Source organism: Meles meles, chromosome 12 (assembly GCF_922984935.1).
Source record: "Meles meles chromosome 12, mMelMel3.1 paternal haplotype, whole genome shotgun sequence".
Lineage (NCBI taxonomy): Eukaryota > Metazoa > Chordata > Mammalia > Carnivora > Mustelidae > Meles > Meles meles.
In genome coordinates this window covers 56,281,784-56,298,249 of record NC_060077.1, presented here as the reverse complement: position 1 = coordinate 56,298,249, position 16,466 = coordinate 56,281,784, and the positions used below count along the sequence as shown (strand labels likewise).

General features: G+C 37.6%; 1 protein-coding gene across 1 annotated transcript in view; it reads left to right on the top strand.

The window, feature by feature from the left end:
- KLHL14 (kelch like family member 14) overlaps positions 1-5,260 on the top strand; it is a 100,115-nt gene extending 94,855 nt beyond the window's left edge. The window contains exon 8 of the mRNA XM_046024022.1: positions 2,890-5,260. Coding sequence (XP_045879978.1) covers positions 2,890-3,030 — 141 coding nt within the window. The 3' untranslated portion in view covers positions 3,031-5,260. The remainder of the gene's footprint in view (positions 1-2,889) is intronic.
- Positions 5,261-16,466: the final 11,206 nt, after the last annotated feature.

Below are 16,466 nucleotides of genomic sequence, written 5' to 3'. Positions count from 1 at the left end.
GGGGGCACCTGGGTGGATCAGTTAAGCATCTGTCTGCCTTTAGCTTGGGTTGTGATCTTGGGGTCCTGGGATTGAGTCCCCCATCGGGCTCCCTGCTCGGCGGGGAGCCTGCTTCTCCCTCCCCTCTGCTGCTCCCCACCTCTGCTTGTGCTCTCACTCTCTCTCTCAAATAAATTAATTTAATTAAATCTAAAGAAAAAATTGTGACTATCATGCTTGTATGCAAGCAATAAGTTACTTCAAGTAATAAAAAACCATCAGTGAATTGTTGTCGAGCTGGCTTGCTCTCTCATCCACTGTTTCCCAAAATGTGGTTGGTCTCCGCCTCTGTCCTATGTGCATGCCTTTGTGATTCTGGCTTTCCAACTGAAAGTGAGAGGGTTTTACAAACTTTCTGTTGAAATTATTTGCAGAGTTCGTTGAATTGTTTGAATTGTCCAGAAAGTTTCTGACAGGGAGGCATAAAAACTAGAATTTGTTAAATATCCACAAAGTCTCTTTAGGATATATAATTGGCCATTGCTTTTGACTTTGGCCTGTCTTTATCATGAAAATTTCCAAGCTCACACACACAAAAAACGAGAGTACAGTGGACTCTTGTAAATCCAGCCTCTGGCTTCAACTTCTGTCAAGATTTTACTCTACTTTATCTGTCCTCTCTTTTAAACATTTTGACTAAAGCAATCTGAAGCAAATTCTAGACATCATATTATTTCACCCTAAACGATTCAGTACTTATCTTTAAAAAAAAATTATTCATGTGTTTAAACATATCATCAACACACCCAACAAAATTCACAATAATTCCTTCATATCTAATCTATATTCAAATGTTTCCTATGGAAATCTATATTCCAAGTTGATATGTTCAAGTCAGGATCTGACAGTCTCACTTGTATTTGGTTATTATATCTCATCCATCTCTTGTAATCTGGAAAATTACTCCACTCCACTTCTTCTTCCATGCCATTAACTTGTAGAGAAAACAAAGCAAAACAAAAACCAGGGTCAGTTATCATAGAGAAGAGCTGGTGTTCTGGAATGGGCGAATGACGACCTTGCGAGGTCATTTAAAACAGTCTCTGTCTCTGTATGGACTATAAAACAGACAATTAGGCATAAGGACTTAATAATTAAGATTAGCTTTTTTTCTGTTTAAAATTTCTTCTGTTCTTTTTTTTTCTTTTTTTGCCAAGAACACCTGAGGAGGTGGCCATATAGTTGGAATTATATCATGTGAGGAGCCTTATAGAGCCCTGTGGTCAGCATATTCATTTTTTAAATGATGACTGTCTTCATATTTTCTTAGTTATAGATTGATGTTATAAGATTAACTGGGGGTTTATTTGTTTTGGATCAAACAAGGTTGTTAGATAAAGTTTTTTTGGTTTTTTTTTAAGATTTTATTTATTTATTTGACGGACAGAGATCACAAATAGGCAGAGAGGCAGGCAGAGAGAGAGAGGGAAGCAGGCTCCCCGCTGAGCAGAGAGCCTGACGCCGGGCTCAATTCCAGGACTCTGGTATCATGACCTGAGCTGAAGGCAGAGGCTTTAATCCACTGAGCCACCCAGGCGCCCCTGTTAGATAAGGTTTTGGGGGAGTTTTCAATGGATATTAGTTATATGGAGGCAAATATATATTGATATATATGTAACTAGATATTCAGACCTGTGCTTGATCACCGGGACACATGAGTAAGCTCCAAAAGCGTACGCATTTGGAACCAGACACCAGCAGTACACTTTCAAAAACTGATGACTAGGCTGGTTAGAATTTTTGGGTTTTCCCTATGATAAAAACCAAACAGGTAAAAAAACAAAAAATGACAACAACAACAACAAAAAAAACAGGTCTGGTTTTAGAAAGGAAACGTTACACAAGCACTACCTCCAGACGTTAACAAAGGAAACAAGATTAAAGACATTTTTTATTTCTCATGTGGGCACTTGAAAATCAATCAGTCAATCAATCAATCAATGTGCAAAGAAGTTGGCAAGCCCACTTTTCCAGTTTATTTTAAGTTAGTTGTGAATGCCAGCTCTGACTCTATGGTAGTAAAAAAAAAATGGAAGAGTGAGGCAACTATCTCAAATCCATTGTAGTGAAACTATTTGAAAAATTAAAGATGGGTTTGTGGGGCGCCTGGGTGGCTCAGTGGGTTAAAGCCTCTGCCTTCGGCTCATGATCCCAGAATCCTGGGACCGAGCCCCGCATCAGGCTCCCTGCCCCACTGAGAGCCTGCTTCCTCCTCTCTCCCTGCCTGCCTCTCTGTCTACTTGTGATATCTGTCAAATAAATAAATAAAATCTTTAAAGATGAGTTTGTTTGTTTGTTTTTAACTTAAACCAGCTGGACAAATTCCAGCTTTTGGTCAGTTATTTTAAAGGATTTGCTGATCATCTAGGCACTTGACTAGTTATTATTAACTAGTCAACAATTATTAATTAGATTTTATTAACTAGATCAACAGGCACTTGACTGTTATTATTAATTACACACACACACACACACACAGGGAGAGATTTTGAAATCTTTGACTCTCAAATTTCCTCTTCAAATAAAACAGTTTAAAATCCACTGCTTTCAGGGAGACTGTGGTGGGGTTGTGGACATTGGGGAGGGTATGTGCTATGGTGAGTGCTGTGAAGTGTGTAAACCTGGCAATTCACAGACCTGTACCCCTGGGGCTAATAATACATTATATGTTTATTTTAAAATTTTTTAAATTTAAAAAAAAATTTTTTTTAAATCCACTGCTTTCATTTGGAACTTTTCAGCAAGAGCAGAGAATTGACGTTTTCATTCCAATGTAAATGTGACAAATAAGATTGTTGTTGCACTTCTCTGAACATTCTTCCCTAAATGCCCCCTGCTCTGCTGTTACAGGGGGCCTACAAGTCATCTACAATATGCTATTGTCCGGAAAAAGGCACCTGGACAGAACTGGAAGGAGATGTAGCGGAACCACTGGCAGGCCCAGCCTGTGCAACGGTTATCCTGCCCGCCTGCGTCCCTTACAACAAATAACACCAGCAAGCCCTGGAATGGACAGTATCACATTCTAGGAGACAGTGACAGGTGACATCGCGATCGTACTACGAACAGTGCATTCTAATGGTATAACTGCCGGAACCCACCCTTGGCTTCTAACAATATTTCCAAGTAACTACAAAAGAAAAAGACCTGTTCTTGAACAGATCACTGTGTCTGGAACTCGGATCACACCAAACGTGCTGTGGTGACAGATGCTTCCATTTCAGACTGGTTTTAACTCGTCCCAGCTTTCCAAAAACTCCTCACATGGATTTTAACTTTCAAAAGGAGAAAGATAAAATATGGAAGAGTGCCCCCAGAGAGACCTAAGATCAGTATTGTGCATTGTAGTCTACCTGCATGTGATCTATGTTGAAGTTTTGGGGATATTGTGTTCATGAATGATTCCGAATTTGACCCACTAAAATACTTACTGCATCACAGGAATTACCACTTGATTTTATATTCCTCCCCTGTGGCTACTTCACAGACTCCATAGGCAACACAATTGTAGCAAATCATATGAGATTGAAGAGGAACATGTTTGTTTCTATAGATCTTCATTTCATTTACCTTCTGCCCCTCACAGCGCCCCATGGGATCAGAGAAGAGAAAGATGTTGGTTCTTGTAGCAATTGCTTCCTGCCCTGTAGGTTCTAGGCCAGCCAGTCATAATCTGTGTCCTCAATTTTATATGAAAGATTAAAGCAAAATATATTATGTCACTGTTCATTCCACAGAGGCTCATGCTTTTCTCATTTTTTACAGTATATAAAAAAGTAGTGAACACACCTGTCATTTCCTCCAAAAAGTAGGACTGAAAAAAAATTGCTCATCCAATATTGAAGAAATTCTTGTTGGTTAACACATCTGACCCAAACTTAACCCATAGTGAAACTGAGAGATGCCTTTCAGGAATTCAGGGATGGAAAGAAAGAATAATTTCTTTTAAGTACAGTCCCAGTGGTCTCTCTGTCCTGAAGACACACAACTTGAAAGAGCCGTGAGAGTGAATCATCCCTCTTAACAAATATGTCTCCCTCTTCCTCACCTTTGGCTCTAGAATTGACTCTAGAAAAGCACATGACTCACCCTGATTATTCTCCAACTCATCATACTCGTTTGTTATCACCAAAGATGCCTGAGCTCAGTTAGGTGAGCAATTGCTAGTTGTCTTTAGGAGCAAGAGGAAATTAGGAGCAGAAGGTCAGGAGAGCATGAGATGGTTTTCGGTGCGACCAGTCAACAAAGCAAGACTGGAAAGAACATATATTTGATTTTCAAGCCCTTCGGAGCTGGAACAAAAACAGTTAGGAGTAAATACTAGCCTAAAATATTTCCCCATCACCCAGGGGTGTTGTTGAATCCCTTAACAAATGTGTCGTTTGAAACAACAATGTGGGGAAGCCACAGATTAAAAATGCTTTGGTGATAAGCTTTCACCGTGGAGCATGTCAAGATAGATGGGCGTACTGGCATCTAATGCCTTTTCTGCAGTAAAGTGCAATCTTTGTTGTTTTTGTATTTATTTGTATGTTCAGATCCAAAGGATCCGTTGTAAAAATATATATATAAATATATATATCTATCTCCAGTGCAATCAACTTTCATTTCTTTTTCCTTGAAAATATACAACACAGAGAAGGAAAGAAAAGTTACAGTACTTTGCGGGGAAGATCGTAGCTGGCGTGCTGAAGAGAACAAGGTCGGCTTCAGAACCTTTGACTGTCAACTGCTACCATTTCTTCTGAAAGTCACAGTTTATACGAGGATATTCGCCTTCCTTAGACTTGTTCTTCACTTATTTTTTATTTCTAGCCAAAATAAATAAGAGCATTTATGAGAACTGTAAGTAAAGCTTTCTGTATTTCAGAAAGGCACAAACTATTAGAAGTGAAAAGTGAGTACTTACGTCACAGAGATTGTAAATTTTGTACAGTATTAGAATGTGTAAATGAAGCTTGCTTGGAAGGGGAAAACTTTAAATAAAAACTTTATGTACTAACTCAACTGTCTCATATTCCTACCTCTAAGGCATACGTATAAATCTCTATGGTGAATTGTTTAAAGGTTTACAATATGGAAGTGCCTAAATATTGTTATTCTGCTGATATGCTTTGCAAGTTCATTTAGCTTCCTGGCAACATGTAAATGTATATGGTATGGACGATGCAAAAAATGGTGGAATGCTTCTGAAAAAAATGTTGTGAGTTCAAAATTATGACTGGAGGGGTGCCTGGCTGGCTCAGTCAGTATAGCATGTGACTACTGACCTTGGAGTCATGAGTTCAAGCCCCATGATGGGTGAAGAACTGACTTAAAAAAGTGAATTTTAAAAAATCACTAGTAGCATCTGATTTATCCACTGCAAGAGTGCTGTGATGAGACATAAGTGATCTAAGATCTAATAATTAAATACTTATGTAGATTATAAGAAGCACCATATGTATTAAACAGTACTTGCACACTTTCTAAAGAATAAGTGAATCACACACTAAATTAGATCAATTATCTTAAAACATAGTACTTAAGTGTATTTTCTTTTTTAAAAATCTGAAAAGGAAGTGCAGGGGAAGAAAGAGGCTGTGGGAGACAGTAGGGGAAACTGAGGTATGTAGCTGCAGATGGAAGTTGGGCAACCTTCTAGGCAAAGATCTATGAAGTGTTGGAAATGATTTCCTGAAGCCTGCAAGCTGGAAAGAATTTACTTTAATTTTTCCCAGATAAATGGACCTTTATTGATAATTAAACTCACAATTAAAGGATCATTTGATCCCTCCTGTATTCCATGAAAGTAAGAGTAATGGGGTTTCTCAGTTCTTCTGCTGGCTCTCCAGCCTTCCGTGCTTGCTCTCTGGGGTGGCCTCTGGTATCATCTTCTTCTGAGCTGACTCACTAGTTGTTGCAGGGCTTCTTCCAAATGCCCTGAATCCCCAAAAGCTCTAGTACTGACCAGATATCATGGGCAGTGAAGCAAAAACATGTCTTTTTCCTAATCCCAAGGAACCGCCTACTTTAAGTCCATAATTAGACTGGCAAAAACTGGGAGAGTAAGTGTGGGGACCAGGTTTTTAATTAATTAAATTAATTATTTTTTAATTAATTAATTAACCTGTGTTAGTGCTCCCCATTAGGGCCAAATTTATATTTTCCCCAGCTGCTTAATACTTACATTACCTAACAAATTGTCATCGTTATTGACATTAAAATTATCAAGTATTTATTTATTGAACATACCCCAAAAGGCATCACTATAAATGACAGAGTTCTCATTAAGCTTGGTTCTCTAGGTCAAAGTATTTTTTAAGTGAAATAGCAAATGAGCTAAAATAAGGTTGGTAGAGCATCCCAAAGCCAATTGAAACACACTGGCAGGTATCTTGAAAGACTGATCTCCTATAGATGAGGTAGCAGGAAGATCAAGTCTGATCCAGCCTGACTTCCTAGAAGCACCTGTTGAAACTGTGATAGAAAATAAAATGGCAGGGCACCTGGGTGGCACAGTCAGTTAAGCATCAGACTCTTGATTTCGGCTCAGGTCATGATCTCATTGTTGTGAGATTGAGCCCTGTGTAGGCCTCCATGCTCAGCGAGGAGTCTGCTTGAGAGTCTCTCCCTCTACCCCTCCCTCCACTCACACTCTTGCTCTCTCTCTCTCTAAAATAAATAAATCTTTAAAAAAAGAAAATAGCAATGAGAAGAAGCGGAAAGGTCAATATAAAAAGAAGATATCTAAGTAGGATGTCTTCTTTGTGGTTGCACTGTATATGCTACTCTGGTTAGTACAGTAAATACAGGCCAAGTAGTGGATGGGGTTCTTAATGGAGATATTCTACATGTGTTGAGCTTATAGTTAGGTGCAGTAGCAAAATGTTCAGTTCTACAGATGAGTATGAAAAATATCCTTCAAGAATGCAACACAACGATATAAGAATAAGAAAAAAGTCTACAAATTGAAGTTTGAGTGGCTTATTCTATTCTAGGTTGTTGTCTGACATATATTAAGGACTCAGTAAATGTCAGTTCTTAACATTAGCATGATTAATATTAACCCTAGTAGTAATAGGTAATCTAGCTCACTAATGATGCTAGAAACAGAATGATTGGAGTGAGTTAACATGTAGAACTGTCAACTCTTCAGGCTAAAAAGAAATATATAACTTCAGATAATGTGGCTCTTGATTCTAACCTCCCCTTCCGTTCTTTATTTATTAGGTTAACTCTTCCTCTGTGGCCTTTCAAATCCCCCATGTACAACAAAATGACACATGGGCTGGGGAGGTAAACATTGAGCTGCAGAATGAAGTCATCCTACATTTAGAGAGAGGGAGGGCTTCTTACTTCCAGACAAGTCACTCAGATCCAGGACATTTGAGGGGGGCACCTGCGGGCTCAGTCGGTTAAGTGTCTGCCTTCGGCTCAGGTCATGATCACATGGGTCCTGGGATGGAGCCCCGTATAGGGCAGCCTGCTTCTCCCTCTCCCTCTGTCCCTCTCCTCCCCCATTCATATCCTCTTGGCCTGCTCTTTCAGATAAATAAATAAAATCTTTAAAAAGGAACATTTGAAAATTTTAGGAAAAAAGGAATAAGAGAAATAGGGTTTGGCTATTAATTCAGAGTTATTATGTCAACAATATTATAATAACATAACACTTCCACTGATTGAATGCTTATTATGAATTAGGTATTATGCTGGCATTTTATACACGTTTTCTCATTTACTCTGAAAAGTTCCGTGAGGTAGATATTATTCATAGATTAGAGGTCAGGACACTTAGGCTCAGAAAGGGTAAACTGTGTGATAAGGTTAAACAGCTGATACGTAGTAGAGCTAGGAGTGGAACCAAGACTTTAAACTTAAGTCATTCTCTGACTACCATCTTCTTCCAACAAAGAGACTTCCTAAGTCAACCATTTGAAGTCATGTAGGAACTCTTAATGAATTTATCCTAGATGAAGAAGATGTGCTGGAAGGGAGAGTGAACAATTAATGACGACATATCATGGCAAATGCTATCTATTGCTGGTGTAAATTAACTACAGGGAAGTATAAGACTGGGCAAAAGGAACTTGCTCTGTGACCCTGGGAGGTCATTGAGCTTCTCCAACTTGAGTTTTGTCATCTGTATATGGAGTGATGATCTCTTACTCAGAACATTATCATGAAAATCACAAGTAAAGAATCTGAAAACTCTTTGCAGCTGGTAAACTCGAAAGTGAAATATGCAAATCAGCTATTGGGACACAGTGACACAGTCTAACTTTTCCCTTGGAACGCAAGATACATGAAAACCTGGCTTCTGCCTCACTTCTGGTTCAGTTTCCTTTACTACTGTGTTCACTGAGCAAGGTGAATCCTTGCTTTTCCACAAACACGGCTATGCTTTTCCATCTTTGCCCTTTTGCTTGTGCGTTTTCTCCACAGAGAATGCCATTTCATGCTCAACACTATCTATTAAAATCATGTCCTTCAAGGTCCCGTTCAAACTCCACTGCTTTCATTAAGCCTTCATGATCACAACAGTCTTGTGTGATATTTTTCATCTGACTTACTATGGCTTTCTAACTTTATCTATTCCATACTGTTTGTGAGATTTTATGTCTTACCCTTTCACTAGATTCAGGGTTCCTTGAGGGTAGAGAGAATATACGATGTGCCTTTGAAAGAAAAACAAACGCCATAAAATATTCATTGAATAAAAGTACTATTTTTTAAATTATCATTTAAATTTAATCATTTAATCATTTAAATTATCATTAAAATATAACCAAATTATGGGCGCATGGGGAAATACATGGGAAAAAAGAAAAACACCTTTAGTCCACCGTTAGCACAGTAACTTTTCTCTTTGGGGTCTGATCTTACCCGTATTTTTCATTTGACATTTTGCATTCTACGCAACTGAATTTATATCTTGACGTCTTAAATTTTTTGCATTTCGCAAGCATGTTTCCATGGGACTAGGTGGTCTTTACAGTAATTTTTAATAATTTCAAGTGTGCTGAATGAACACTCAAGCATTGGCAAATTTTGATTTATGCACTGGTGTCACAGAGTCCTCAAATGGCATTTGTATGTGTTCTTTCGGATTCCCTCCCACCAATCTCACTTTACAGTTCATGTTCCACCCACTGCTAATATTGCTTCACTATAACAAACACTTTGAAATACATAAAAGCTCTGGTTCTCCAGAGATATTGCTCATTCGGTTCATCTCCAGTCCTTTTCGTCACTTACCGTTTCTGATGAGAAATGCTACAACTCCCCCCACCTCCAGGCTCTTCCTGAATAGTTGTGGTAACTTGTACTTTCCTTGTGAATGGACTTAGACCACCAACACCCTACTTCAGGCCAGATGGCATTCATATAGTTTGGCAGGAAGTTCTTTACTTGTCTACAAGTTTTTCTTAAAAGCAATCCAGACTATTAAAACCAGCTAGGATAAGACACCATATTAAACATATTCATTTGTTTTCCAACATGATTGGCCATGTTAATCCAACTCACAGGAAAGAAAGGAAGGAAAAAAGAACTTTAAAACCAAAGGCCTTTGAGGCTACATGTCTGATGAGAAAATATCATTCAAATCTCTGACTAGACCCTACCTAGTGTAGTCATCATTTCCTTTAAATCCTTAAAATATTTACTACCTATACTGGTTATATAACATCAATAATATATTTTAATATATTGATAGCATTATATGACATACTTATTACTTGTTTTAACTCATCCCTTTGGTGTAGATGGTATAATGCCTGAAATGTGTTTTCCCACAGTGCCTTGCCCATAGTTGTGTTTAATAAATGAGAAGAAGTTTGATTTTTGAGGTGTTAGAATCTGTGAAGTAGCAAAGTCATTTCTGACTCAGAAATTTTATGCTCATAATCTTGAAAATGCATGCTGAACAAGGATTTTCCCAAAAACAATTCTGACTGCTATCAATATGACAAACTCTACAGTAGCCTCTGTCTGTAAATGTGGGCAAGCTAATTGTCTTTGTCATATTAACCATGTTTCCTCTATTTAATGACTGTGAAAGCCAAATTTTAATGCAAAAACCTTTGTTCAGTTGTCTTAAACCTTACTATCATGAAAGTCTTTGCCCCAGTACACAAATGAGATAGTACTGGTGTAATTCTGGACTCTAGCTCTGAAAACATTCACAAATATTGCTTCTCAAGGGGATCGCATCACAAATAATGATGATGAATAGGTAACAACTCTTTCAGTATCCCAAAGAGTATCTTCAATATTATGCTGTCAATTTTTTGCTCATTTATTCCTTTCATTATGGACAAAGCTCTATGATGTGCCTGATAAAGAATATAAATGTAGGTAACCATAATGCAAGGTATATGTACAATAAGGATATATGAATAAGGTGATGTGGGAGTTCCTAGAAGGAAGAGTTTATGTCCAACCAGTGGTATCAGGGAAGGCTAGGGCAGAGGGAATATGTAAAGTCAATCTTAAAGAACAGGTGGAAAATAAATAGAATTTTTTCTCTTCAATTAATGTTTGTAAGGTAATTCTTGAAAATACAGTAACCAAGTTTCATGTGGAAAACTGCTAGAAAAAAAGATACTATAATCATCTCCAGAGCAGAGTACTGAATGGTGGTATAAATGATGATGAACATGAAGAAGTGTGAAGACAAGAACTTTTCATGTTTCGATTGAATGAAATAATCCACAGCTGGCCAAGATATTCACCGTGGCAAATAACAAAAAGAGAATAAGTTAATTTTTTGAAATATTTTGCAAGGCATCAGTGAGAACCAAAGCAATTGGGACTAAATGAACCAAAGTTCCAAAGAATGGAACAGTGTTCTGAAGTGAGCCAATGATGGCCGGTAATTTTTTTTCTCTGGGGACATTTTCAATCCCGGCCACAAATGATCAGTCTTAGCCCAGGCAGAGAATCTGTGCTGTGGGAAAGAAAAACCAGCAAACTTTTAGCTTTCATACAGAACTGGAATGACAAAATGAAAACTTGAGGAATCCTAAACACACAACCAGTTTTCCCTGAAGGAAAACATTTGGAATTCTGGTGGTGGTCAGGAGAATGGGGAACTAGACCAAAAACTTCTAGAAGGCAGAAAAAAAATCCCACAATCTCACAGTGTTCAGGAATTAAAGATTTGCCAGGTGAAGAGAACTGTTTGAAATATATGATTCCTCATTCTCTTAAGACATTTGTGAATTTTAAAGTTATACAAGTTAGGAAGATAAAAAAAAAAAATTAAGCTGAAAACCACTGGAGGGAAGAGCTGGGTCTTCTTTTAGACTTCAGGCTGAAGATACAAAGACCAGACTCTCAGCCAAGAGCCTGGGAGAGACTGCCCTAAGAATAGAACCAACAGTAGACTAACAAATCCTGAAATGAGCCCCAGCAAAGCTCAAATTGAGATAATCACCTCCTCACTCTATCTGAATAACAGAGTTAGGAAGGAACTTTCCCTAATGGAAGATAAAACTATATTGAGTCACTACAGTTCTTTTATACACAAAACCACACATTCAGTCAAAAATGACTAGACAGGAGAAAAAAATACAAGACCATGTGACCTATAATCAATGGAAAAAAAGAGAAAACAAATAAACCCATGACTGATCCAGATTTTTGAGTTAGCAAATACCTATGATCAATATATTAAATAAAATGTAAGTAGACAAAATAAATGAAAGGATGGAAAATTCTCTGAAGAATTAGGATCTGAATTTTAAAAGAATCAAATAGCTATTCTAAAACTAAGAAGAAAAAATAGATATCAAATTAACTCAATGCAGTTAACAGCAAATTCGATACAGCAGAACACAAGATTGGTAAACTGAAAGAAAGATTAATAGAAAATATCCAAATGAAGCACAGAGAGAAAAAAAGAATAGGAAAAAGTATATATATATATATGTGTGTGTGTGTGTTATATATTCATATATATGTATACATATACATATGAAAGGATAAATATATGGGAAACTATAAATGAATAATGACAATATAAAATAACTGCAAACAGTTGTGAAATTTAAAATATGTAGATAACTAAATTCTATAATGAGAATAATTCAAAAGACAAGAAGGAGTGGTAAGTAGAGTTCAAATGTTCTAAGTTTCTAGCAGTATTAAGGAAGAAGTAAAATAATAATTTGTAATAAACGAAGGAGACACGTTGTGGTCTCTGGGTTAACCATCAAAAGAATAATAAAAAATGTAAAATTAAGAAATGAATAGGAGAAAAATGGTATAATGAAAATAATTAAATCAAGAAAAAACAAGAAAGGAGATAAAAGAGGATACAAAGCATATTAAATAAAAAGCAAATAACGAGACGGGAGCTATAAAACCAAATAGATCAGTAATTTCATTAAAGATAAATGGACTAAATATTCTAGTAAAAGAATAAGATTGTCAAACTGGTTTTTAAAAACTCATTATATGGTGTTTACAGGAGACAAAATTTAAATGTAAGAATATGCCAAAAGAAAGCTGATGTAGCTGTAATACCACGAGGTATAATATAAACATAAGTAGAATTTTAAAAGTTCAAAGTAGCACCCCTGGGTTGGTGATACTTGGCATATTAGATGATGTTTTACATATTACGAATCAGTTGTAACCAATCGGTGTTTTAAGAAATGATTTTGTACAAAAAATATTTAATATGAAAGAAAAAGGAAAGAAAGAAAGAGACAGAAAAAAATAGATGATAGATAGAGAGTGTGTGTGTGTAAGGTGATCTTGGATATTTGTGATAAGGTCTCCCAGAATTTATATTTGTGGCTCAAATTTCTAACATGACTCGTAGATCTTCAGGCCATCCTCACAGTATTGTTTAAACATGGTTCCTAGTCTCCAGGAGGTCTTCACTGCGTGTCCCCCAACATGTACCCACACGCAAACACAGCCATCTCAGTAATGTTTACAAGAAAAAAGATGCTATGTTGCCCCAAAATCCTAAAACTAGGAGTGGATATGGAGGGCATAAAATAATGATAGAGGCAGGATGACATATTCTGAAAATAAAAAGAATCTTGTTTTGTAAGAAAGAAATATATAAAGAAGTATTATTCATCCCCAGATGAAAACAAAATAAAATTTTTAAAAAACTCTGTTTGGGGGTAAATTGTCAAGGAATATGTCTGATATATATTACCTCAGATATCAGTTAGATTCTTAAATTGAGGTTTGACTCCAAAATGCCAGAAGAGGCAGACCAAATGAATTGTGTGAAAAGTGAGTAGTTAATGGAAGAGGCAGATAGTGTTAATAAATTCCAAAGGCTTGTTCCATCAAGAAAGATTCCATTAATCTGCAGAAGCCTAACTCATAGGACCTCATAAGACACATTCTGTTAGTGTCAGTGTTCCACACCAATTACAGATTTCTGAAGGGCCGTCAGAGCAAAACTACTCCCTTAATATGTAAGCCGGCACTGCTGTAACTAAGATTGCAATTGGACTGGGACAAATCTCTATGATCTTGATATATGAAAATCCAAATAGATGGTTTCCACAGAAATGAATAAAAACATTTCCAAATTACTTATTCAGAATTAATCCACTGCAGCTCTGCAAAGCAAATACATTTGATGAGGCTCAGTAAAGCAGCCAATGAAAAATAAACCAAAATCACCCAATAAGGTAGTGCTGTTCGCTAACATGAAATCTATGCACAGTTAAAATAGGAATTCAGACAAAGTGTTATCTTTTAATTTCAAGTGTACAAATCCATAAAGTTAATAATTGGAAATATCTTAAAGATCACTGGATACAATGTTAACTAGATGAAAAGAGCAAAGGCTGTAGCCACTGACCCTCCTATCCAAATTTTGATTCTGTTGTTTCCTAGCTAGGTTAACATGGGCAAGTTAAATTCTTGTCTCCCAGCCTTAGTTTTATCATCTGCAAAATGGGAGTAAAAATACTTTTTTCTTGGGTGTAATGAACTAATTTTACATTTTCAGATGAAGGAAGCATAATACAGAAAGTTGAAGGATTGTATTCAGGACCATCATTAGTTAAGAGAAAGAGAAATTTAAGAGTCACAAAACTGACCTCAGAGTCCCAAATCAATCCTCTTCTATTTCTGTTCTGTTTCCTTTATGGTCAAGTTTCCATTTATACAAGCAAACTGAGCTAGAAACCTGGGGAATTACCCCAGAAATCTATACTAAGGTGATTTTTCTTCAAATATTCTGTTGATTCAAATCTACCTCTCCCCCCCAAAAAAGGTTTACATTTCAGACACCTGGCATTAAATCAAATATTCTAAAGTTTGAACCCATGGCATATGTAGCACGATATGAAATGGACTTTTTTCTGTTGTCTCAAATGAAAGTTTGGGCTAAGTCCTCAGAGCTGAAGACAGTGAGTATTAAGAGCAAGTATGTGTTAGTTTAGTTTCTCTAAGAATCAAACACCAAGATGTGTAGATGTGAGAGAGACATGTTGAGGAAAATGCCCATGAGGAAAAGGAGAGGACATAATAGAGACAGGAATCTTGAGAATGCTCTTCAAGTCTGACCCCAGTGAAGGAGAGAGGGAAGAACGGAAAGTTGGGCGGGGAGATTCTCAGCCTACAGCAAAGATCTAAGGTTTGAAGAAGGAAAATTAGAAGCTCTGGAGGCAAAAATCACTCTTCAGAAGAATTCTCCATTTGGTAGGAACAAGCCTGTCTTAGCATCCCTGGCATACTCAGTCACTGGCTGGAAGCAATCTGTGGGAAGTGTGGCTTTGGCATAAACGCAGTGATAGATTCTGAGCACAGCAGCTGGGACTGTCAGTCAAGTATGTTCCCTACAGCCGAGGCTCTGAGTGGTTCATTTTTATGGCCGCTGCATCACATTTTCTATATGTAACTGTCATATCCCCAGAGGACTTACTCAGAAGGAGGCTTACTGGGGCGCCTGGGTGGCTCAGTGGGTTAAAGCCTCTGCCTTCGGCTCAGGTCATGATCTCAGGGTCCTGGGATCGAGCCCCGCATCGGGCTCTCTGCTCAGCCGGGAGCCTGCTTCTTCCTCTCTCTGCCTGCCTCTGCCTACTTGTGATTTCTCTCTCTCTCTGTCAAATAAATAAAATCTAAAAAAAAAAAAAAAAAAAAAAAGGAGGCTTACTGATCCAGTGACTATAACCTTCCAACACTTCTGAAAGCAAAGACTGTAAATTAATTAGAGGGAGATCTTCAAAGGGAATTTGTAAGCAAGAGGGTGCTGAGACATTTCATCTCCCCTCAGACATTCATGAAAATTGGAGTCATCTGATTGAGAAGAAACTGAGATCCCTACCTCCTCCCCCAAGCTACCATTCCTACTATGAATCACCGCTTCCAGAGCGGAAAGCAGGAGCATCCTCGGGAAATCATTGAGTTAGGGACCACAGAGTAATCAATATCTTCCCTTAACCCTGGCGAAGCCTGAAGGTGGGATTCTTGGAGGTCCCCTGGCGTGTATGTATTAGACACATGCTCTTGGCATCAGATCTCTCTGTTATTTGAGAGACAGCTTTATATAGCCTCAGAAGGGGCAAAGGCAATGCAACTGCACAGTTCATTGCCTCGTTACTTACTTCGACTTGAAGTACATTATTTTACTCTCTTGCGCCTCAATTTCTTCATCTATAAGAGAATTGTAATTTCTTCTCCAAAAGTTTGTTGTCAGAATTAAATGAGATAGTGTATGTGATAGCCTGAGAAACCTCCACAAAAAGCAACTCTGTTCCCAAGCAAAGAAGTAAATTTAGTGCTCTGTAATCCTGGCCGATTGTAAGTCTGAGAAAACACAGATTTTTGTCATTTAAATAGCACCTGTAAAGAACTTGCTGCCCTACAAGGAATTCATTGAAGACCTGGGGACTCAGAGCTACTTAGGACAGCTCAGGAACTTCTTTCAGTACTTTTACTGTTTGAGGACAATATTTTCAAGAGTCCCAGTGTTTTATTATTTAATGGCTATAAATTACTGTACAGATTGCTTGGAGTTAATGATGTGACAGGGTGACCAACCGTCCCAGTTGCCCTGGGACCTTTACAGTTTTACCACGGCAAGCATAGCAAGCAAACCATGACATTGGGTCAGCTCCTTGTGAAGCTCCTAAAGCACTGCCTAGAATATATTAGGCATTCAGTGAAAGTTAACATTTGTTGTTGTTTTTGTTTATTGAAATTTGATCTTTACAGCACCTTTACGTATAATAACCCGGTTGTAGAAATAGCCAAAATGTCTCACAGGAGGTAACGTTAAAGAAACCGCCATATATCCACGACATGGAATCAACAGAAGGATCTACTGAATCGTGGGACAACCTCAGTAAATCTCCACTGGGTGAGGCTGGGGATCTCAAAAGATCAGCTGCTGTGAGGATCTTTTTATACAACATTTGCTGTTTTTTTTTTTAAAGACTTTATTTATTTATTTGACAGACACA